The sequence below is a fragment of the Trachemys scripta genome, chromosome 6 (genome assembly GCF_013100865.1).
Source record: "Trachemys scripta elegans isolate TJP31775 chromosome 6, CAS_Tse_1.0, whole genome shotgun sequence".
Taxonomy (NCBI): Eukaryota; Metazoa; Chordata; order Testudines; family Emydidae; genus Trachemys; species Trachemys scripta.
The window spans coordinates 22,655,995-22,674,548 of NC_048303.1; the positions used below are offsets into that span (position 1 = coordinate 22,655,995).

General features: G+C 43.0%; 1 protein-coding gene across 4 annotated transcripts in view; it reads right to left on the reverse strand.

Annotated features, from left to right (window-relative positions):
* Positions 1–1,554: 1,554 nt before the first annotated feature.
* Positions 1,555–18,554, reverse strand: part of RANBP3L (RAN binding protein 3 like) — a 48,559-nt gene continuing 31,559 nt past the window's right edge. For 3 of the 4 annotated variants that reach the window (XM_034774250.1, XM_034774248.1, XM_034774251.1), the window contains 2 exons: positions 15,215–15,413; positions 1,555–1,613 (listed from right to left, as the gene is read on the reverse strand). In XM_034774250.1, the coding sequence (XP_034630141.1) occupies positions 1,570–1,613; positions 15,215–15,413 (243 nt within the window). In that variant the 3' untranslated portion in view covers positions 1,555–1,569. Of the gene's footprint in view, positions 1,614–11,063; positions 11,157–15,214; positions 15,414–18,554 lie in introns of those variants that run through there. The other variant, XM_034774249.1, reaches the window with a different exon arrangement.

An 18,554-nucleotide genomic window follows, 5' to 3' on the forward strand; every position in this document is an offset into this window, starting at 1 on the left:
TTGGTGAGGTATTGAGAATTCTGGGAGATGGTGCTGTTTATGATTTTAAAATAAATGTTGTGGAGCTGAATGTTCATGGTGTGCTGGCATCTAAACCCATGTTTCACAACTTCTCCCAACAACTTCATATAGATGTTTAATGAAACAGGAGGACTGAGCCTTGGGGGACTCTGCAGGTGACATCTTTTGAGATGGAGAAGCCATAATAAACCTCGGGGTTTAGTCTAAAAGAAGAGACTTAAGCCATTTCAGGGCATTTTCTTCATCTGCAGCCATTGGTGGTAGGAAACAAATATGATGTAATCCATGTATTAAATGCTGTAGCGAGGTTCAGAAAGATGAATATGAGTATTTCCTTTCTCTGTTGGCAAGAAGAGCAGAGAGCACTTATGCATCAAATGCTGTCTTTTTAACATGCAGTGGCCTGAGAGGGATCCAGTATTCTTCTAGTTTTTCAATCAGCTTAGTTAGAAAAGAGGTTAGACAATGGGCAGTAGTTGGTAGGGTCGCTACCATCACGTGATGGTTCCCTTAATACTGGTTGGATTATTGTATGGGTTAGGATGGCTGGAAGACTACCATCATCAAAGGAAACAGTGTTCAGGAATACCAATACTTAATAATAAAGTTATTATATTTAACTGTAGTTTAACTCACCGATTTAAGGCAAAAGTTGTAGCAGGTCTCCAGAAATATTGTATGTGCATCAATTTGCACATGACAAATAGGCAATTATCTGTGCAATTACTTATTTTGTATAGGCAAAGGGAGTTTTCATGTGCGCAAACAGATGTGCCCCAAAATATTACAAATGAATTTTCAGATGCTTCCTAAAACTTGAGGCCTGATCCTGATCCAACTGTAGTTGGTGACAAAACTCTCACTTACTGTAGTGGGAGCAGAGTCAGACCCCTGTCTCTTACCATTTAAAAAAAGATATCCTAACTCCAATCAACAATATGAGATTTTCAAAACAAAGATCTTATTTAATTAAAGGTTAGTTTCCATAGACTTCATTCATATGAAACTCCCATTCACAAGGAGTTCTGCATGAATACGGATTGCGGCATAGGACCTTGAATGTTACCAAACAATTACAATGGCTCTTTCCAATAAAATGATGTTTAAAGTTTTCATAATATACATCTTTTTATGGACAGACATTACATAACTGAAACAAACAATAAATATATCTTCTTTTAGAAATATCACTATTTGATGGTTAAACAATTCTCTCCATCAATATGATGAATGAACCTTGATTAGATATAAAATCCATCAGGTTATTAATGTCTCTCTATATGATTAATTCCAAATCTGAAGGCTTTGTAATGTTTCTTGAATACTGGAGGCCACCCCATCATTCCCATTCCAGCGCAAGGAATGAAGATTGGAATCCTTAAAGTGCTTCTGAAGTCAATTTCTGCTGTATTAAGCTTATGTTGTCCTGAAAGTTAATCTTTGCTTGAAAATCATAGAACGTGAATGCATAGGATTTCCTTACTCCAAGGATTGCTGAGATGGTTTACAATTTTCAGCAAGATGAACTACCAACTGTATTGGTAGTTGTCATGAGCAAACAACAGGCTGTCTGCGGATCCATCTAGAATGATCTGAAATAGAAGTAAATATACCTGGTTATTTCAATATATTCACACTTTAAATCAAATCAGTATTTCATAATAGAGTAATAGGTTAATGTCTGGATATGATATATTCATGGTTATATACACCTCTACCCCCAATATAACGCTGTCCTCGGGAGCCAAAAAATCTTACCGTGTTATAGGTGAAACCGCGTTATATCGAACTTGCTTTGATCCGCCAGAGTGCGCAGCCCCCTCCCCCCCGGAGCACTGCTTTACCGCATTATATCTGAATTCATGTTATATCGGGTCGCGTTATATCAGGGTAGAGGTGTACATATAATTTAACTAGCTAACCCTGGAACAGCCATACACACTTTTGCAGGTCAATCTGTTGGACTACTCACTCTGATCTCTATGCCTGCTACTTATAATCACTTAAAATCTATACTTCTGTATTTAATAAATTGATTTTATATTTTACCTAAAACAGTGTAGTTTTGGATGAAGTGCTTGGGAAATCTCAGCTCAGACTACAAAGGCTAGTGTAAATCCATTCCCACTGAGAGAGTGGTGAACAAGGTAATGATCTTATGCTGGCCTGGCTTCTGACCAGTGCAAGATAGTACAGTTTGGATGCAAGGCTGAGGAGCTGTGGGGAATTGGCTGGGGCCTCTCTATTGCTGGTTCATGACTGGCTGGGAGATCATTCATGTAACTCAACTAGATGTGTCCTGGCCTGTGGATGGCTGTGTAAGTGCATTGCCTGACAGAGGCTTGTAGTTTAATATTAACATCACACTGTGAGAGACAACCCAGGCTGGTGGGTTTGTTGGGCTCAGCAGTCCCACAATCCAGGTTGCACAGTTGGAGCTGTTCAGGCTGCAGGTAGCAAGAGAGAGAAAGTACATCAGCGAATCTTGGAGCTAAAGGAACTGGAAATAGGGGCTCAGAATCAAGCAGAGGAGTTAGCGCATCAGCGGGCCTTAGAACTGCAAGCCACAGCAGCTGAGGAAAAAGTAAAAGAGCGGAGACAATTGGCCTTGCTAGAGAACCAGAACGCTCCCTCACCACTGATTTCCACCTCTCCAAAAATCCATAAATGGGAACAATTGTGTCCTGGATACAAAGAGACAGACAATCTTACAGAATATTTTACTTCCTTTCAGAGGCTGTGTGTGATTAATGAGATTCCCGAGAACAAGAAAATCCCTTCTTTGCTTGCAAAGTTAACTGGTAAAGCTCTGAATATATTCAATGAAGTGCAAGTTCAGGATGCTTTAGATTATTGTAAATTCAAAGAAACAGTTTTGAAATTATTTCAGATTACCCCTGGAACATAGAGGGTAAAATTTAGGAATCTTAAGATAAATGCTGGTATGAGTAATGGGGAATATGTAAACAGCATGAAAGATCTGATGGGAAAATGGGTGAGGGGAAAAGGGGTTGAAAGCTTTGAAGAAATATTTGACCTTGTTGCTCAGGAGCACTTCCTAAGCATATGTAAAGATGAAGTGAAACAGTGTCTATGGGACAAAAATGTGAAAACTGTGGATAAGATGGCATCTCTAGCTGATGTCTTTGAGAAGACCCAGGTATCTATTGAGCGTAAACCACAGAAAGAGGGGATAAAACTTGGTGGGAAGCAGTGTTCCTGTTTTACCCCTGGAAAAAAGGAGGGTGGCTGGGAGGTTGGGCACTCACCTCCCCAGAATCATTCCTCTAATCCCTATCTCAACTCTCCTGTGAAACCAGAAGAGCCCAAAAGGTGCTGTCACTGTAATTCCACTGCTCACCTGAGAAATAAATGCCCTGTGCTGGGAGGAAGCAGACAACAAATAGTTAATGCTGCTGTCCTCACCTTAGGAATCTCTCAGGCACCTGAGACTCATCATATTGGTTTTGTGAGACTAGCCTCTGCACAATCAGACATGAAGCACATTAATGTTGTCAGAATTAATGACAGGGAATACTTAGGGTGGAAGCATACAGGGGCACAGATTTCTCTGGTTAATCAGAGTGTAGCACCAAATGCCAACATATTACCTGGTTAAATGGCAGAAATTGTAGATGTGGCTGGAACCAGATTCTCTGTGCCACTAGCTAGAATTAATTGGCGTGGGAAGATTTGGAAAGTGTTTTGACTGTGAGAGTAATGGAAGGTCTCTCGGTTGACATACTTAGTGGGAATGATTTTTTCCATATAGCTCAGGCTGTTAAGGTGTTTGCCCGCAGCAAGAAGAAACATTATGCTGGGACCCCAGAGGGAAAGAGTAAAGTCCCAGGAACTGCTGAAGGAAAGGGAGAAAATCTCTTTGATTACTCTGCAGCAGGTGGAAGCAGCATGCTTCCAAATATGGAGGAGATTGAGACCAGCTCTGCACTGCTGCTGAAGGCAACACCTCCTCAGGAAGGGAGAAAGGTGAGTGCCTGTCATTGAGAAAACTGTCCAGGGTGTTAGCTGCCAGCACATTGTAGCTGAACAAGGGATAGATCCCACTCTAGAGAGCACAGAGAGAGTGTCCTAGAAGGGGGCCCAAAGAAGGAAACTGGGGAAAGAATAGTGGGAGACTGTCTCCTCAGTGGTCACTTGGGAGAGGATGCCCAGGACAGAGTGGACACAGGCATGCAACCTGAGACTCAAGTTCAGAAAGGGAACTGAGTAACTGACCTTTTGGAGGGAAGCAGTCACACAGCTGACCTCTTGGGGATAGAGAAAAGGGTGACAGAGGGTACCCCAACCCAGGTCCCAGTTTTCCAGGACGTTGGTCCTGATATGCTTGTGGTAAATAATTGTGGTAATTTAATCTCTTTAAATCAAGATGCATGTGTTAGCCAAGGAGTTGTATCCAGGAAACTTCCAGGCAGCAGTTGTCTGTGAGAATGCAAATGACTCAGCTGGCAGAGGAGAGGAGGGCTTTCTCCAGGCTGGTAAGACATAGAAAGCAGCTGAGGGAGGGCTGCTGGGAAAAGGTGCATCTGACCAAACAGTAGACACTCTACTCTTGAGAGAATTCTACACCAAAAAAATAAAAATTCTGCACACAATATTATAAAATTCTGCAAATTTTATTTGTCAATAAATAAATGTCATTACTCCTGGGGGAATTTTGCGCCACTGCACAATGCAGAATTTTGCAGAAATTAATGTGTGTGCAGAACTTCCTTTTCCCCACAGAAATGGTCTACAGTGCTGCTAGCCGCAATAGGGTCTGCTGGACTCGGCTCAGCCCATCTCACACACAGAAGACACTGCTGGGGGGGAGGGAGGGAGCTAGAGGGTTCCTGGCAGCTGCAGTTCCCAGCATGCCCTGAGGGAAGGAGAGAGTGGCACACAGAAAACTCCATGCAAGCCTGTGGGACCTAGCATCAGGCTGTTTCTCCCTCTGGAACCCTGGGCTCTGGGGGAAGAGGGGTGGATGTCTGAACCAGGAGGGGCCCATGGCTCTGGGAGGAAGGGGATGAAGGTATCTGGGCCGGGGGGACCCATGGCTGGGCTCTGGAGGGGAGGGAGTGCAGGTATCTAGACTGGGGGGCATGGCTGGACTCGGGGGGCGGGGGGGAGGGGTTGTAGGTGTCTGGCCTCCTGGCTGGACTCTGGAGTGGGAAAGGGGGCAGGGAACAGGAATAGGGTTGTCATAGGGAGTTCTTTAACGCTTTACTCCTGGGCGGGGGGGGGGGGGGATTTTGTGTGTCTGTATTGTTACACACATACTTCCTGACAGGTATTTTGAAATAAATTACCAAAATAATTGAAATTGGTGTGATTATGTAGTGTTATTTTGACAAATACAATGTGCAGAATTTTGCAAAATTTTTACTTTTTGGCGCTGAATTTTATTTTTTTTTGGCACAGAATGCCTCCAGCAGTAAAATATGGAGACTCCAGCGTGGCAGTGGGGAGCACAGGCCACTGGCTGCATGGAGGTGGGAGATCACCCTGCATCACCGCCCCTACACGGAGGTGGGAGATCAGGGACTCGACGGTGAGGCTGCCCTGACCGAGACACACTGCAAGGGCTGGGCCTGCCTCAGAACACCCTGGGGCCCGCCTGTCTGCACCAGGTGTGGGCAGGCAGGCTCATCCCAGCAGAATCCAAATGTGGAGGGGCTGAGTGTAGGGGGCTCCAGGTATGGGGTAAGAGGGTTCTGTGTGGGGCAATCTGGGTGCAGGGAGCTCATTGGGGGGAAATGGATGCACAGGGGATCATTGGGGGATTCTGGGTGCAGGGGCAATGGGACTCTACAATGGGGTCTAGATGAAGGTGGTTGGGGCTCAGTGTGGGGTCCAGGTGCTGAGGGAGGTATGGGTCCTGGTGCAGCTGGTTGGGGCTCAGTGGGATGTGAGTCCACATGTGGGGGTCTCATTAGGGTGGTCCCGGTGCAGGAGATGTGGGGGTTGATGGGCCTGCTTAACAGGGAAGCCCCCACTGCTGCCAAGGGGATGCTGGGCTCCTGCTCCCCTCCCCTGATTCACCTATCTCCTTCTCTTCCCCATCCCTCCCCCTTTCCTCTCCCCACTGTCCCCTGCCCTATCCCACATGCTTCCTTCCCCACTGCCTCTTCCTCCCAGCCCAACCCCATTTCCCCTGCCCCCCCCACCCCACCATGGGCACTCACTGTTGTACAGAAACAGGATGGCTACCAGCACACACACAACTGGCACTAGGACCCAGGAGGCAGCATCCAGCTTCAGAGTCAGCAAGCAGAGCAGCAGCCTCCTTCAGCCCAGTAGCTCTGCACTCGCAGAAATGGGGCGGGGCATTGGCACATGACCCTGTGTGCCCCGCCCCCCACATTTTGCCTTTGTTTTGGGAGGGGGGGGGGAAATTCCCCCCAAACTATGCTCATGGGCATCCCCAGCCCCCCCTTCCCCTGCGCAGCTTCTTTTTGCTTCCCCATCATTTTCGGGGGAGGAGGGGAGGAAAGTAATTTGGGGGGGGACATGAATTCTGCACAGTGGCGCAGAATTCCCTTGAAGTAATTCTTAGCCCAGAAAGCACAGATTCCAACCCTCTAGGGCAGTGGTGGGCAACCTGTGGCCCACCGTTCCCGCAGTTCCCATTGGCCGGGAAAGGCGAACCATGGCCACTGGGAGCTGTGGGGGGCCGTGCCTGCAGACGGTCAAAGTCAGCAAAATGTCCCGCAGCCTGCAATCAGATTACCCTGATGAGCCGCAGGTTGCCCAACACTGCTCTAGGAAAAGGGGGCAGGGAAGGTCCAAGGACTGGGAGTGGGGATCACATGGTAATCCCAAGAAAGGAGATGGATTTTTGGCATGTGTATAACCCTGGGATTGGGGGACAGCTCCACAGAGGGCCAGCCAATATGCAGAATCTCCCTACATCCTTATCTCACCAGACCCTGGAGTATCAGAGCCCCAAAGATGATTGGACTGAGGATTCATACTGAAGGGGACACAGAAGGGAAAATAAAAACAGTAACTGAACATATGCTAAGGTTAAGGAAGGAGTTGAAAGACACAATGGGTATTGAACAAACCAGACTGTCTAAACAGAAAGCGTAGTATGAGAAAAAATACTTGGAAATACCTCCTTGTGATGAAGGATTTGGTGTTACTGTTAAATCTCATGATAAAAAGTTTGGTAAATAGTAAACCTTATGACAAATAATTTGGTAAAGATGGTAAATCCTATGAAAAGGTACAAAGGCTAGTGTAAATCCATTCCACACTGAGAGAGTGGTGAATGAGGTAATGAGCTGACACTAGCCAGGCTTCTTCATTGCAAGACAGTAGAGTTCTGGGTTGCAAGGCTGGGGAGCTGGGGCCTTTCTATTGCTGGATTATGAGGGGCCGGGAGATCATTCATGTAACTCAGTTGGATGTGTCCCTGCCTGTGGATTGGATGTGTCCCTTACACAGTGCATTGCCTGTCAGAGGCTTATAGTTTAACATTAACATCACAGTGTGAGAGACAACTCAGGCTGCTGGGTTTGGAAGGCTCAGTGGTCCCACGTCCAGGTTGCACTCTAGGGACCCTGTCACATTGCAACAAGGCCAGTACACGAGTAACTTCTGTCATGTACTGGAAAAGTTGCAAGGTTACCTCATGCCTTGGTACTGTTCTCTTTAATGGAGCACAGCTGGCACTTCTATTAATGAGCATATTGTTTGGCACCCAAAACCAAAGCAAGCCCTAAGATCCTGGCAAATCTTGGTGGACCAACAGAAGCTGCAGCTCAGAAGTCTTTTGCCTCTGCATTAACTTTTTTCACCTTACAGTTTTCTTCTGAATCCAAAGCAACGTGGCATGCTGCCTGGGAGTTCCCTACCAGCCAGTGACCTGGAACTCTCCTTTATGAGGTTCCACAGCATGGAAGAAGGAACACCTATATCATTGCTGCTTCAGACAGCACTAGGAGGAGTATTACCACCTGGCTGACAGACTCATAGAATTGTAGGCCTGGAAAGGACCTCCAGTGGTCTTCTAATCCAGTCCCCTGCACTCAAGGCAGGAGTAAATATTATCTAGGCCATCCCTGACAAGTATTTGTCTAACCTGCTATTAAAAACCTCCAATGATGGAGATTCCACAACCTCGCAAGGCAATTTATTCCAGTGCTTAACTACCCTAACAGTTAGAAAGTTTTTCCTACTGTCCAACCTAAACCTCCCTTGCCGCAATTTAAACCCATTGATTCTTGTCCTGTCCTCGGAGAACAATTTTTCTCTCTCCTCCTTGTAGCAACCTTTTATGTAATTGAGAACGGTTTTCATGTCCCCCATCAGTCTTCTCTTCTCCAGACTAAACAAACCCAATTTTTTCAATCTTTCTTCATAGGTCATGTTTTAAAGACCTTTAATCATTTTTGTTGCTCTTCTCTGGACTTTCTCCAGTTTGTCCACATCTTTCCTAAAATGTGGCACCCAGAACTGGACACGATACTCCAGTTGAGGCCTAATCAGCACAGAGTAGAGCAGAAAAATTACTTCTTGTGTCTTGCTTAAAAACTCCTGCTAATACATCCCAGAATGATGTTTGCTTTTTTTGCAACAGTATCGGGGGGTAGCCGTGTTAGTCTGTATCCTCAAAAACAAGAAGTCTGGTGGCACCTTAAAGACTAACAGATTTATTTGGGCATAAGTAAAAACCCACTTCTTCAGATGCAACAGTGTTACACTGTTGACTCATATTTAGCTTGTGATCCACTATGACCCCCAGATCCCTTTCTGCAGACACCTTCCTAGGCAGTCATTTCCCATTTCATATGTGTGCAACTGATTGTTCCCTCCTAAGTAGAGTACACTTTGCATTTGTCCTTATTGAATTTCATCCTATTTCCTTCAGACGATTTCTCCAGCATGTCCAGATCATTTTGAATTTTAATCCTATTCTCCAAAGCATTTGCAACCCCTCCCAGCATGGTTTCATCGGCAATCTTTATAACTGTATTCTCTATGCCATTATCTAAATCACTGGTGGAGATATTGAACAGAACCAGACTTAGAACTGATCTCTGCAGGAGCCCACTTGATATGCCCTTCTGGCTTGACTGTGAACCACTGATAACTATGCTCTGGGAACGGTTTTCCAACCAGTTAGGCACCCATCTTAAATTAGCTCCATCTAGGTTGTATTTCCCTAGTTTGTTTATGAGAAGGTCATGCAAGACAGTATCAAAAGCCTTACTAAAGTCAAGATATACCATATCTACTGCTTCCCCCCATCCACAAGGCTTGTTACCCTGTCCGAGAAAGCTATTAGGTTGGTTTGACACTATTTGTTCTTCACAAATCCATGCTGACTGTTACTTATCACCTTATTATCTTCTGGGTGTTTGCAAATTGATTTTTTAATTATTCATTCCATTATCTTTCTGGATTCTGAAGTTAAACTGACTGGTCTGTAATTCCCTGATTTGTCCTTATTTCTCTTTTTATAGATTACCACTATATTTGCCCTTTTCCAGTCCTCCGGAATCTCTCCTGTCTTCCATGACTTTTTGAAGATAATCACTAATGCCTCATAGCTCTTCAGTCAGCTTCTTGAGTATTCTAGGATGTATTTCCTAAGGCCCCGGTGACTTGAAGGCATCTAACTTGTAATTTTTAACTTGTTCTTTCCCTATTTTAACCTCTGAGCCTACCTAATTTTCACTGGTATTCACTATGTTAGATGTCCAGTTGCTACTAAACTTTTTGGTGAAAACTGAAACTGAAACAAAAAAGTCATTTAGCACTTCTGCCATTTCCACATTTTTTGTTATTGTTATTGTTTCCCCCCCTCATTGAGTAATTGACCTACCCTGTCCTTGGTCTGCCTCTTGCTATTAATGTATTTGTAGAATGTTTTCTTGTTACCCTTTATGTCTCAAGCTAGTTTAATCTTGTTTTGTGTTTTGGCCTTTCTAATTTTGTCCCTACATATTTGCGTTATTTGTTTATATTCATCCTTTGTAAATTGATCTAGTTTCCACTTTTTGTAGGACTAATTTTTTAATTTCAGCTTATGGAATTCTGCTGGTTAAGCCAGGATGGTCTCTTGCCATACTTTCTATCTTTCCTAGCAGTGGGACAGTTTGCTCTTGTGCCCTTAATAATGTCTCGTTGAAAAACTGCCAATATTCTCTTGAACTGTTCTTCCCCTTAGACTTGCTTCCCATGGGATCTTACCTACCAAACTCCCTGGAATTTGCTAACGTCATCCTTCTTGACAACCATTGTCTTTATTCTGCTGTTTTCCCTCCCACCATTTCTTAGAATCATGAACTCTATCATTTCATGATCACTTTCACCCAAGCTGCCTTCCAATTTCAAATCCTCAACCAGTTCCTCCCTATTTGTCAAAATGAAATCAAGAACAGCCTCTCCCCTAATTGCTTTCTTGAGCTTCTGAAATAAAAAATTGCCTCCAATGTCTTCCAAGAACTTGATGTATAATCTGTGCCATGCTCTATTATTTTCCCAACAGATGTCTGGGTAGCTGAAGTCCCCCATCACCACCAAGTACTTTGGATGATTTTGTCAGTAGTTTAAAAAAAAGCCTCATCCATCTCTTCTTCCTGGTTAAGTGGTCTGTAGTTATCTCTTACCATGACATCACCCTTGTTTTTATCCCTTTTATCCTGACTCAGAGACTTTCAATAAGTCTGTCTCCTATTTTCATCGCAACCTCAGTCCAGGTGTATACATTTTTTATATATAAGGCAACACTTCCTGAGTAAGCTGTACCCTTCTATACCAAAATTCCAGTCATGTGTATTAACCCTCCAAGTCTCTGTGATGCCAACTATGGCACTGTTGGGTTTATTAACTAGCATTTCTGGTTCTTCCTGCTTATTTCCCATACTTCTCGCATTAGTAAAGATACATCTAAGATACTGATTTGATTTCCCCGCTATGTTGTCCTTGTCCCTTTCTTATCCCTGCTAGAACAGCCCATGCTCCCCAACAGATTCCGACCCTTCTCCCAGGTCTCCATGTTTTTTACTTACCTGTGAGTTTTTGTCTCCTCATCTGATGGTAGCATCTGTCTCCCCAGCCCCATGGGTATATTCCCCATACCTATCTCTTCTCCCTTGTAGATCTGGATCCTCATAAATAGACTTCTGTAGGGGTCAAGGAAGAAAGGAATGATGGAAGTGAAGGGAAGCATCCCTTCTAAGGCCCCCCAGCAAGGAATCACTGGGATTTCATCCTCTCTTCTGAAAGCATCAGATGTGAGAGTCTATCTCACAGTGACTTATTTTGGCCTAACAGCTCCAACTATGACACTTCATCAAGAACCATTTTTTCCTAACATCCTCAGGATCACTGGCCCTGTGCTTCTCACAGAATAATGGTTGTTTCCACAAGCTGATGAGATCATTTACACTCTAGGGGCCTGCTACTATTCCCAGGCCCAAATTCACAAAGAGGTTTAGGCACTATGATGCTGAGCATTGCAATGTCTAACTTGTAGGTGCCTAGAAAATCCCTGGGATCCACAAAGCCTGAGTTAGGAGTCTAGGATCCTAGAGAGATATTCATCTAAGAATGCAATCCACAAAAGCCTGCCAGCTAGGCAAGGAGTCTCCTAAGCAAGCCAATAGGAGATGCCTCTGAGAGGGTATGTCCTAAGCCCTGCCCTTCTCAGGGAATTCTGCACCTAAGTCCAGGCTGCAGGTAGGTACCCATCTCTGCTTAAAATCCATAGCCAGGAACCCCTCTCCTAGAGCTGGGTGGCTTAGACACTTAAGCCATTTCTTGCAAGAATGGCTTAGATGCCTGCCTAATGCCACACAAAGCAGAGGAGAATGTGGATAACGACTCCCCTATAACTAGGGCCCTACCAAATTCATGGCCATGAAAAATGCGTCGCAGACCATGAAATCTGTTCTCTCCCTGTTAAATCTGGTCTTTTGTGTGCTTTTACCCTATACTATAAAGATTTCATGGGGAAGACCAACATTTCTCAAATTGGGGGTCCTGACCCAAAAGGGCATTGCAGGGAAGTTGCAAGGTTATTTTGGGGAGGCGGTGTCGTGATATTGCCACACTTACTTCTGTGCTGCCTTCAGAGCTCGGTGGCCAGAGAGCTACGGCTGTTGGCCAGGTGCCCAGCTCTGAAGGCCGCACCCCACCAGCAGCAGCATAGAAATAAGGGTGGCAACACCATACCATGCCAGCCTTACTTCTGTGTTGCTGCCTTCAGAGCTGGGCGGCCAGACAGTAGCAGCTGCTGACTGAGGGCACAGCTCTGCAGGCAGCAGCACAGAAGTAAAGGTGGCAATACCATACCATGCTATTCTTACTTCTGCGCTGCTGCTGGCGGTGGCTCTGACCTCAGAGCTGGGCTCCCAGCCAGCAGCCACCACTCTCCAGCTGCCCAGCTCTGAAGACAGCGCTGCTACCAGCAGCAGCACAGAAGTAAGGGTAGCAGTACCACAACCCCCATTACAATATCCTTGCGACCACCGCTCAACTCCTTTTTGAGTCAGGATCACTACAATTACAACACTGAATTTTTAGATTTAAATAACTGAAATAATGAAATTTATGATTTTTTAAATTCTATGACCACGAAATTGACCCAAATGGACCGTGAATTTGGTAGGGCCCTACCTATAGCCATTAGCCCAGTGGTTAGGTTACTCATCCAGGATGTGGGAGACCCCAAGTCAATTCCTCCCTCTGCCTGATGAGAAGAGATATGAACAGGGAAGAACTATTGTAATAGCTTATCTAGGGACATGGTGGATTCTCCATCACTTACAGTCTTTACATCAAGACTGAATATCTTTTTAAAAGATATAGCTCAAACAGCAGTCATGGGCTTGATGCAGAGATTACTAGGTGAGGTTCTTTGGCCTGAGTTATGCAGGAACTCAGACTAGATGACTACAATGGCTTTAAAATCTATGAATCTGTGAGTACAGAATGAGGCCCCAAGTAGGTAAACAAAGCCAGGAGGTATCTGGGTGTAGCCAGTGATGGAGAACATTGTATTCTGCAGATCAGAAAAACCTTTAAGAGAAAGATAAAGGGAAATTTTGAGAACTCCCTGCACTTTGAGCATTCTAGCCTGCCAGTTTTTGAAAGTAGTACTCCATACGATTCTCACTTTTCGACACCCTGTTAAAAGAAACTGCTTACTGTGTATTTCAACCAGAAGAGCCACAAGTAAGCCAAATGCTAACTGCCTGTGAGAGAGCAGGGCATCATGAATCATTTTAGAAATGGAGTTCCAGGAGTGAGTGTGCTGCAAGATTGGGTTGCATGACTAGATGCGACTGTATGAGTGTAAAGTGGGGACAGAATACTGGAAGGCAAAACCTACGCAAGATGAAGATCTAATGGGTATAAGGATAACAGGTGAGATGAAGGTAAAGCAGTAAATGCTAGAGGCCACCCAAAGATTTGTTGAAAGGGACTGTTAGTACTTCTGTCAATGATCACTTGGACATGAAAAACAGAGGTTTGGATTAAGGATCCAGGAGTAACTAGCAGAAGGGTATTCTCTTATTTTTGTGCTCCTAAAACACAGATCTCAGATTCTGCATCAGAAGTCTTTGACTGTAAATCCAGTCTCTTATACCTTTTTGACATTACCTTTCACCTCAGCCTTTGTGCAAGAACTAGAAGTCCTTATTGTCAATAATTCTGGAAAGGAATCCAACTTCATATGAAGTTTTCAAATTAACAGAAACTCTTCTTAAAACCAATGGAGACTATTTTTGGAAGGACACAGAGCAGGTTTGACTATTTGGAGATAACAAGGGAGTTTTCACGTTAAGTAATTTGGAAAAGTGCTTAATGTTAATATTTTCAATTATTTTACCAATTCTAAAGTCCTGGCACTCATTTAAATTAATTCTGTATACCAAGTGTATTAATGTAAAGAAAAACAAAAAGACTAACATTTTCTCCATTTGTTTAATGGAATAATATTTGCAAATGGGTATTTGAAAAAAGTTTTGTTTTATAATAATGGCATGTTTTGTTCTGTGAACTGAATATTATAGAGATACAACAAATGATTATGGGAACAAGTATTGTAAACTGTCATATTCTTGCTAACAGGAAAAAAGACGTGTTTGTTTCTTAAAGTAAACAGTCACTCAAAACTGTTATTTGTAGGGGATTTGATCCTTGCTGAAGAGTTATTTTAAAAACTAAAAAGGGAACAGCCTGCAGCTCCACTGGAAGGAGAAGTGTCACGTGGCTAATGATAATTCAAACATCACTGCCGTATTCCTCCTGAGAGAAGACGTAGATGCAATTTACAATTCCTACATGCACAACAGCAGCTCTCCTGGGGTGAATCTCCCCACTTGGGCAGTGTAGTGCCTGCCTTCCACTAAGGAAAGGCAACTTTCAGCTCTGGCCACTGTATCTCTAGAGTCCCTTGACTTCTCCATGGTTGACCCTAGCCACTTTATGGGCTGTGCTAACTGCCACTGGAGTGAGATTTGTGAGCATCTTGCTCCAATACAGCCTCCTTTAGGTGGACTCTTCACCCGTGGGGGTTGTAGTCTTTGTTCCACTGGTGAAAGCAGATTAATCCTGGGCAGAGTGTCTAGCCCCACAAATCCCTGGTAGATGAATCTGTCACTTTATCAAAGTTCTTAACGTCCTGTAACAGTATAAAATCTCCTGGTGCTTGCATTGTCAACCCGTTTTACCATCCATAAATGACTGTTACAATCTGTCAGCATAGGTTGATGTTTAAAAGAAATCAGACATTACATAAGTTTGGTTCAAATGACCATTTTTATGGTTCAGGTAGACTAACTACCACAAACTATATGCAGCACTGGTATAAGTGGACTCAACTTCCAATGAAGTAAGTGGAAATTAAGCACAGAACTACAGACTACTTCAACTGAGATATCCAAGTCTGGGTTTAGGAGCCTTAACTTTAAGCTTGAAAATTTTTAACCCAGATATCCTGACACTCATTCCTCTGTCAAAAGATACTCTGATTATTTATTTTAAAAGAATTTGGCACTGTTGACACAAGCCTGTCAAAATATTAAAACCCTACTTCAGTGCTGGAGAGAGGGGCACCGTAACCTAGGCACTTGGATGGAAAGTAGAGGTTAATAAAATGGGGTAGAAATGGGATTCTCAGGGCACCAAGTGAAGTTCAAAGGAGCACAAAAGTCTCAGGAAAAACTCTGCTTACCTGATCCATTGCTGCTCGCTTGAGTTATTGTTTCATCTTCATCATCATCATCATCACTATCACAGTTTAATGAATGAAAGGCTGTTTCTGGCTCTGTGTCAACCTGATTTGCATCCAATTCTTGCTCAGCAAAGCTTCGCAGTGCAACAAGACGGTGATGTATTGCTGCATACAGGTACCCAGTATCTTTTGAACTTGCCTGTAGAAAATAAAGTGCATACAACCATTGAAAATAACTGCAAAATAACTCTGACTGCATCCCAACCAACCACTGAAGTGCAGATGCAAAGGGGAGAGATTTTAAAAGGACTCAAAAGAGCTAAAATCCCTTAATCAGACACTTATTGTCCTTTGGAGTCAAAAGAATTTATGTAAGATTCCAACTTAGTATCTTTGTGAGAAAATCGACTTAAATACAAATAATATTAAGTTTGTCTTAATGGTCTGTGTTTTAGAATTTGTTAAAAATTGTTGGTTGTTTTCTTTGAGATAATGGATGCAACCTTAAAACAAAAATTATGATTCCTCTCAGTGAATGACTCAATTTTTATTGAATACTTAATATTCTCGACTCTGTGCAATTACTCAGTAACAAAATGTACTTCTGACAATAATAAAACATATAGGGATTGTGAAAATTCCTAGTCATATTTCTGGTTAGAAGTAAGTAAAGACAGAATTAACAACCAAAAATTAGTTCTCTGATTAACAAATGAAAAGATGCCATGAACTGTGCTGGTGAAGTTGGAAGGAAATCATTTACCATAGCATAGCTGAAAGCACATGGTCTTCTGGGGCCTGATACTCCACTGCTTTGCACCATGTGAATTCATTTACACCTGTACCAATTCAGAGTAGAAAGATACTAGTCTGATTTGGTAGTTTTATACCCAATTTCTATTCACTTTGCACAGGTGTAAGTGACTGCAAGAGTTGCAAAGCAGTAGAGTATTTAGCTCTTCTTCCATGCTGCTCACATTTGCAGCAGCCAAAAACTTTCCTTTCACCATAGCCATGCACAGAAGAAAGCAGTTGAGAGCAATTCAGAGTTGGTGTTTCAGCAGAAATTAGCTCAGTTGTCAACTGAGTAATTTGTCATCACAGGAATATGCAGCTTTCCAGGGACATAGTCAGCCTAGGGTTGCAAATGTTATAGATTAGACTCAAGTAGCTGCCTTTTTCATTGGTTCTCAAACTTGTTCATATATCTTTGAACCTGAGCCATGGGTGAGCCATTCTTTTTAGGCATATCTGAGGAACTGTCCTAGATTGAGGTGTCAAGAGAGGAGGTTTGGGAACAAATTGATAAATTAAACATTGGTAAGTCAGCAGGACGAACCAGATGGTATTCATCCCAGAGTTCTGAAGGAACTCAAATATGAAAGTGTAGAACTACTTACTGGGATACGTAGCCTATCACTTAAATCAGCCTCTATACCAGATGACTGGAGGATAGCTAATGTAATGGCAATTTTTAAAAAAGGTTCCAGAGCTGATCCTGGCAATTACAGACTAACTTTAATAGCAGGCAATTGGTTGAAACTATAGTAAAGAACAGGATTATCAGACACACAGATGAACATGATTTTTTGGAGAAGAGTCAACATGGCTTTTGTAAAGGGAAGTCGTGCCTCGTCAATCTATTCGAATTCTTTGAGGGTGTCAACAAGCATGTGGACATGGATGATCCAGTTGATATAGTGTACTTGGACTTTCAGAAAGCTTTTGACAAGGTCCACACCAAAGGCTCTTAAGTAAAGTAAGAAGTCATGGGATCAGAGAAGGTCCTCCCATGGATCAGTAAAAATCTAGGAAACAATGGTCAGTTTTCACAATGTAAAGAGAAATAGCAGGATCTGTACTGGGACCTGCGCTGTTCAACATATTCATAAATGATCTGTAAAAGGAGGTAAACAGTGATGTGGCAAAGTTTGGAGAAGATACAAAATTACTCAAGAAGACAGTTAAGTCTAAAGATGACTGAAGAGTTACAAAGAGACTTCACAAAACTGGGTGACTGGGCAACAAAATGGCAGATGAAATTCAGTGTTGATAAGTGCAAAAGTAATGCACATTGGGAAAAATTATCATATCTATACATACAAAATGATGGGATCTAAATTAGCTGTTACCACTGAAGAAAGAAATCTTGGATAGTTCTCTGAAAAAAGCTGCTAAATGTGCAGCGGCAGACAAGAAAGCTAACAGAATGTTAGGAACTATTAGGAAACTGATAGATAGTAAGAGAAAATATCATAGCACCACTATATAAATCTATTGTATGCCCACACCTTCAATACTGCATGCAGTTCTGGTCACCACATCTCCAAAAAGATATATTAGTATTAGAAAAGGACAACAAAAATGACTAGGGGTATGTAAAAGCTTTAGTATATGGAAGATTAAAAAACTGGGATTGTTCATCTTAGAAAAGAGATGACTAAAAGGGGGATATGATAAAGGCCTATAAAATCACAAATGATGTGGAGAAAGTGAATAAGGAAGTGTTATTTACCCATTCACATAAGACAAGGATCGGGGTTACCCAATGAAATTAAACCTGTTGCCTATTAAACAAACATAAGGAAGAACTTCTTCACACAATGCATAGTCAACCATTGCCAGGGGATATTGTGAAGGCCAAAACAATAACTGGGTTCAAAAAAGAATGAGGTAAGTTCATGGAGGATAGGTCCATCAATGGCTCTTAGCCAAGTTGGTGAGGGATGCAATCCCATGCTCTGGGTGTCACTAAGCCTCTGACTGACAGAAGCTGGGATTGAACAACTGAGGGTGGATCACTTGATAATTGCCCTGTTCTGAACATTCCCTGTAAAGCTTCTGGCATTGACCACTGTCAGAAGACAGGATACTGGGCTAGATGGACCAATGGTCTGACCCAGTATGGACATTCTTATGGTCTTATATATCTTATTGGCGACTCTTGTGCACTACCTGCCCTTCTAGTTACGATTGCATGGACTATTCCCCCCACCATCAACCACACCCACCACTTTGAATAATATACCCGTGGCTACTATAGCAATTGTTTCTATGCAGAAGGAAAAATCAGGAAAGTGTGTTGATATATTTTAGGCATCTTTTAATGTTATTTAACATCATGGAGTAGCCAGTTCCACAGATCACTGATGGTCCACAGACCACAGTTTGGGAACAATTTGTATACCATTGCTTTAGTGACCCCTGCTGGCTGTCTAATACAGTGATCTGGTTATCTCCTTGGGCCATATCAGACCTTCAGCTTTTTGCACAATTGACCTCAATGGTAATTGTGTACATGTTATCGCCTTACCCTTTTTACCGTAAGGAGGCTTGCCAG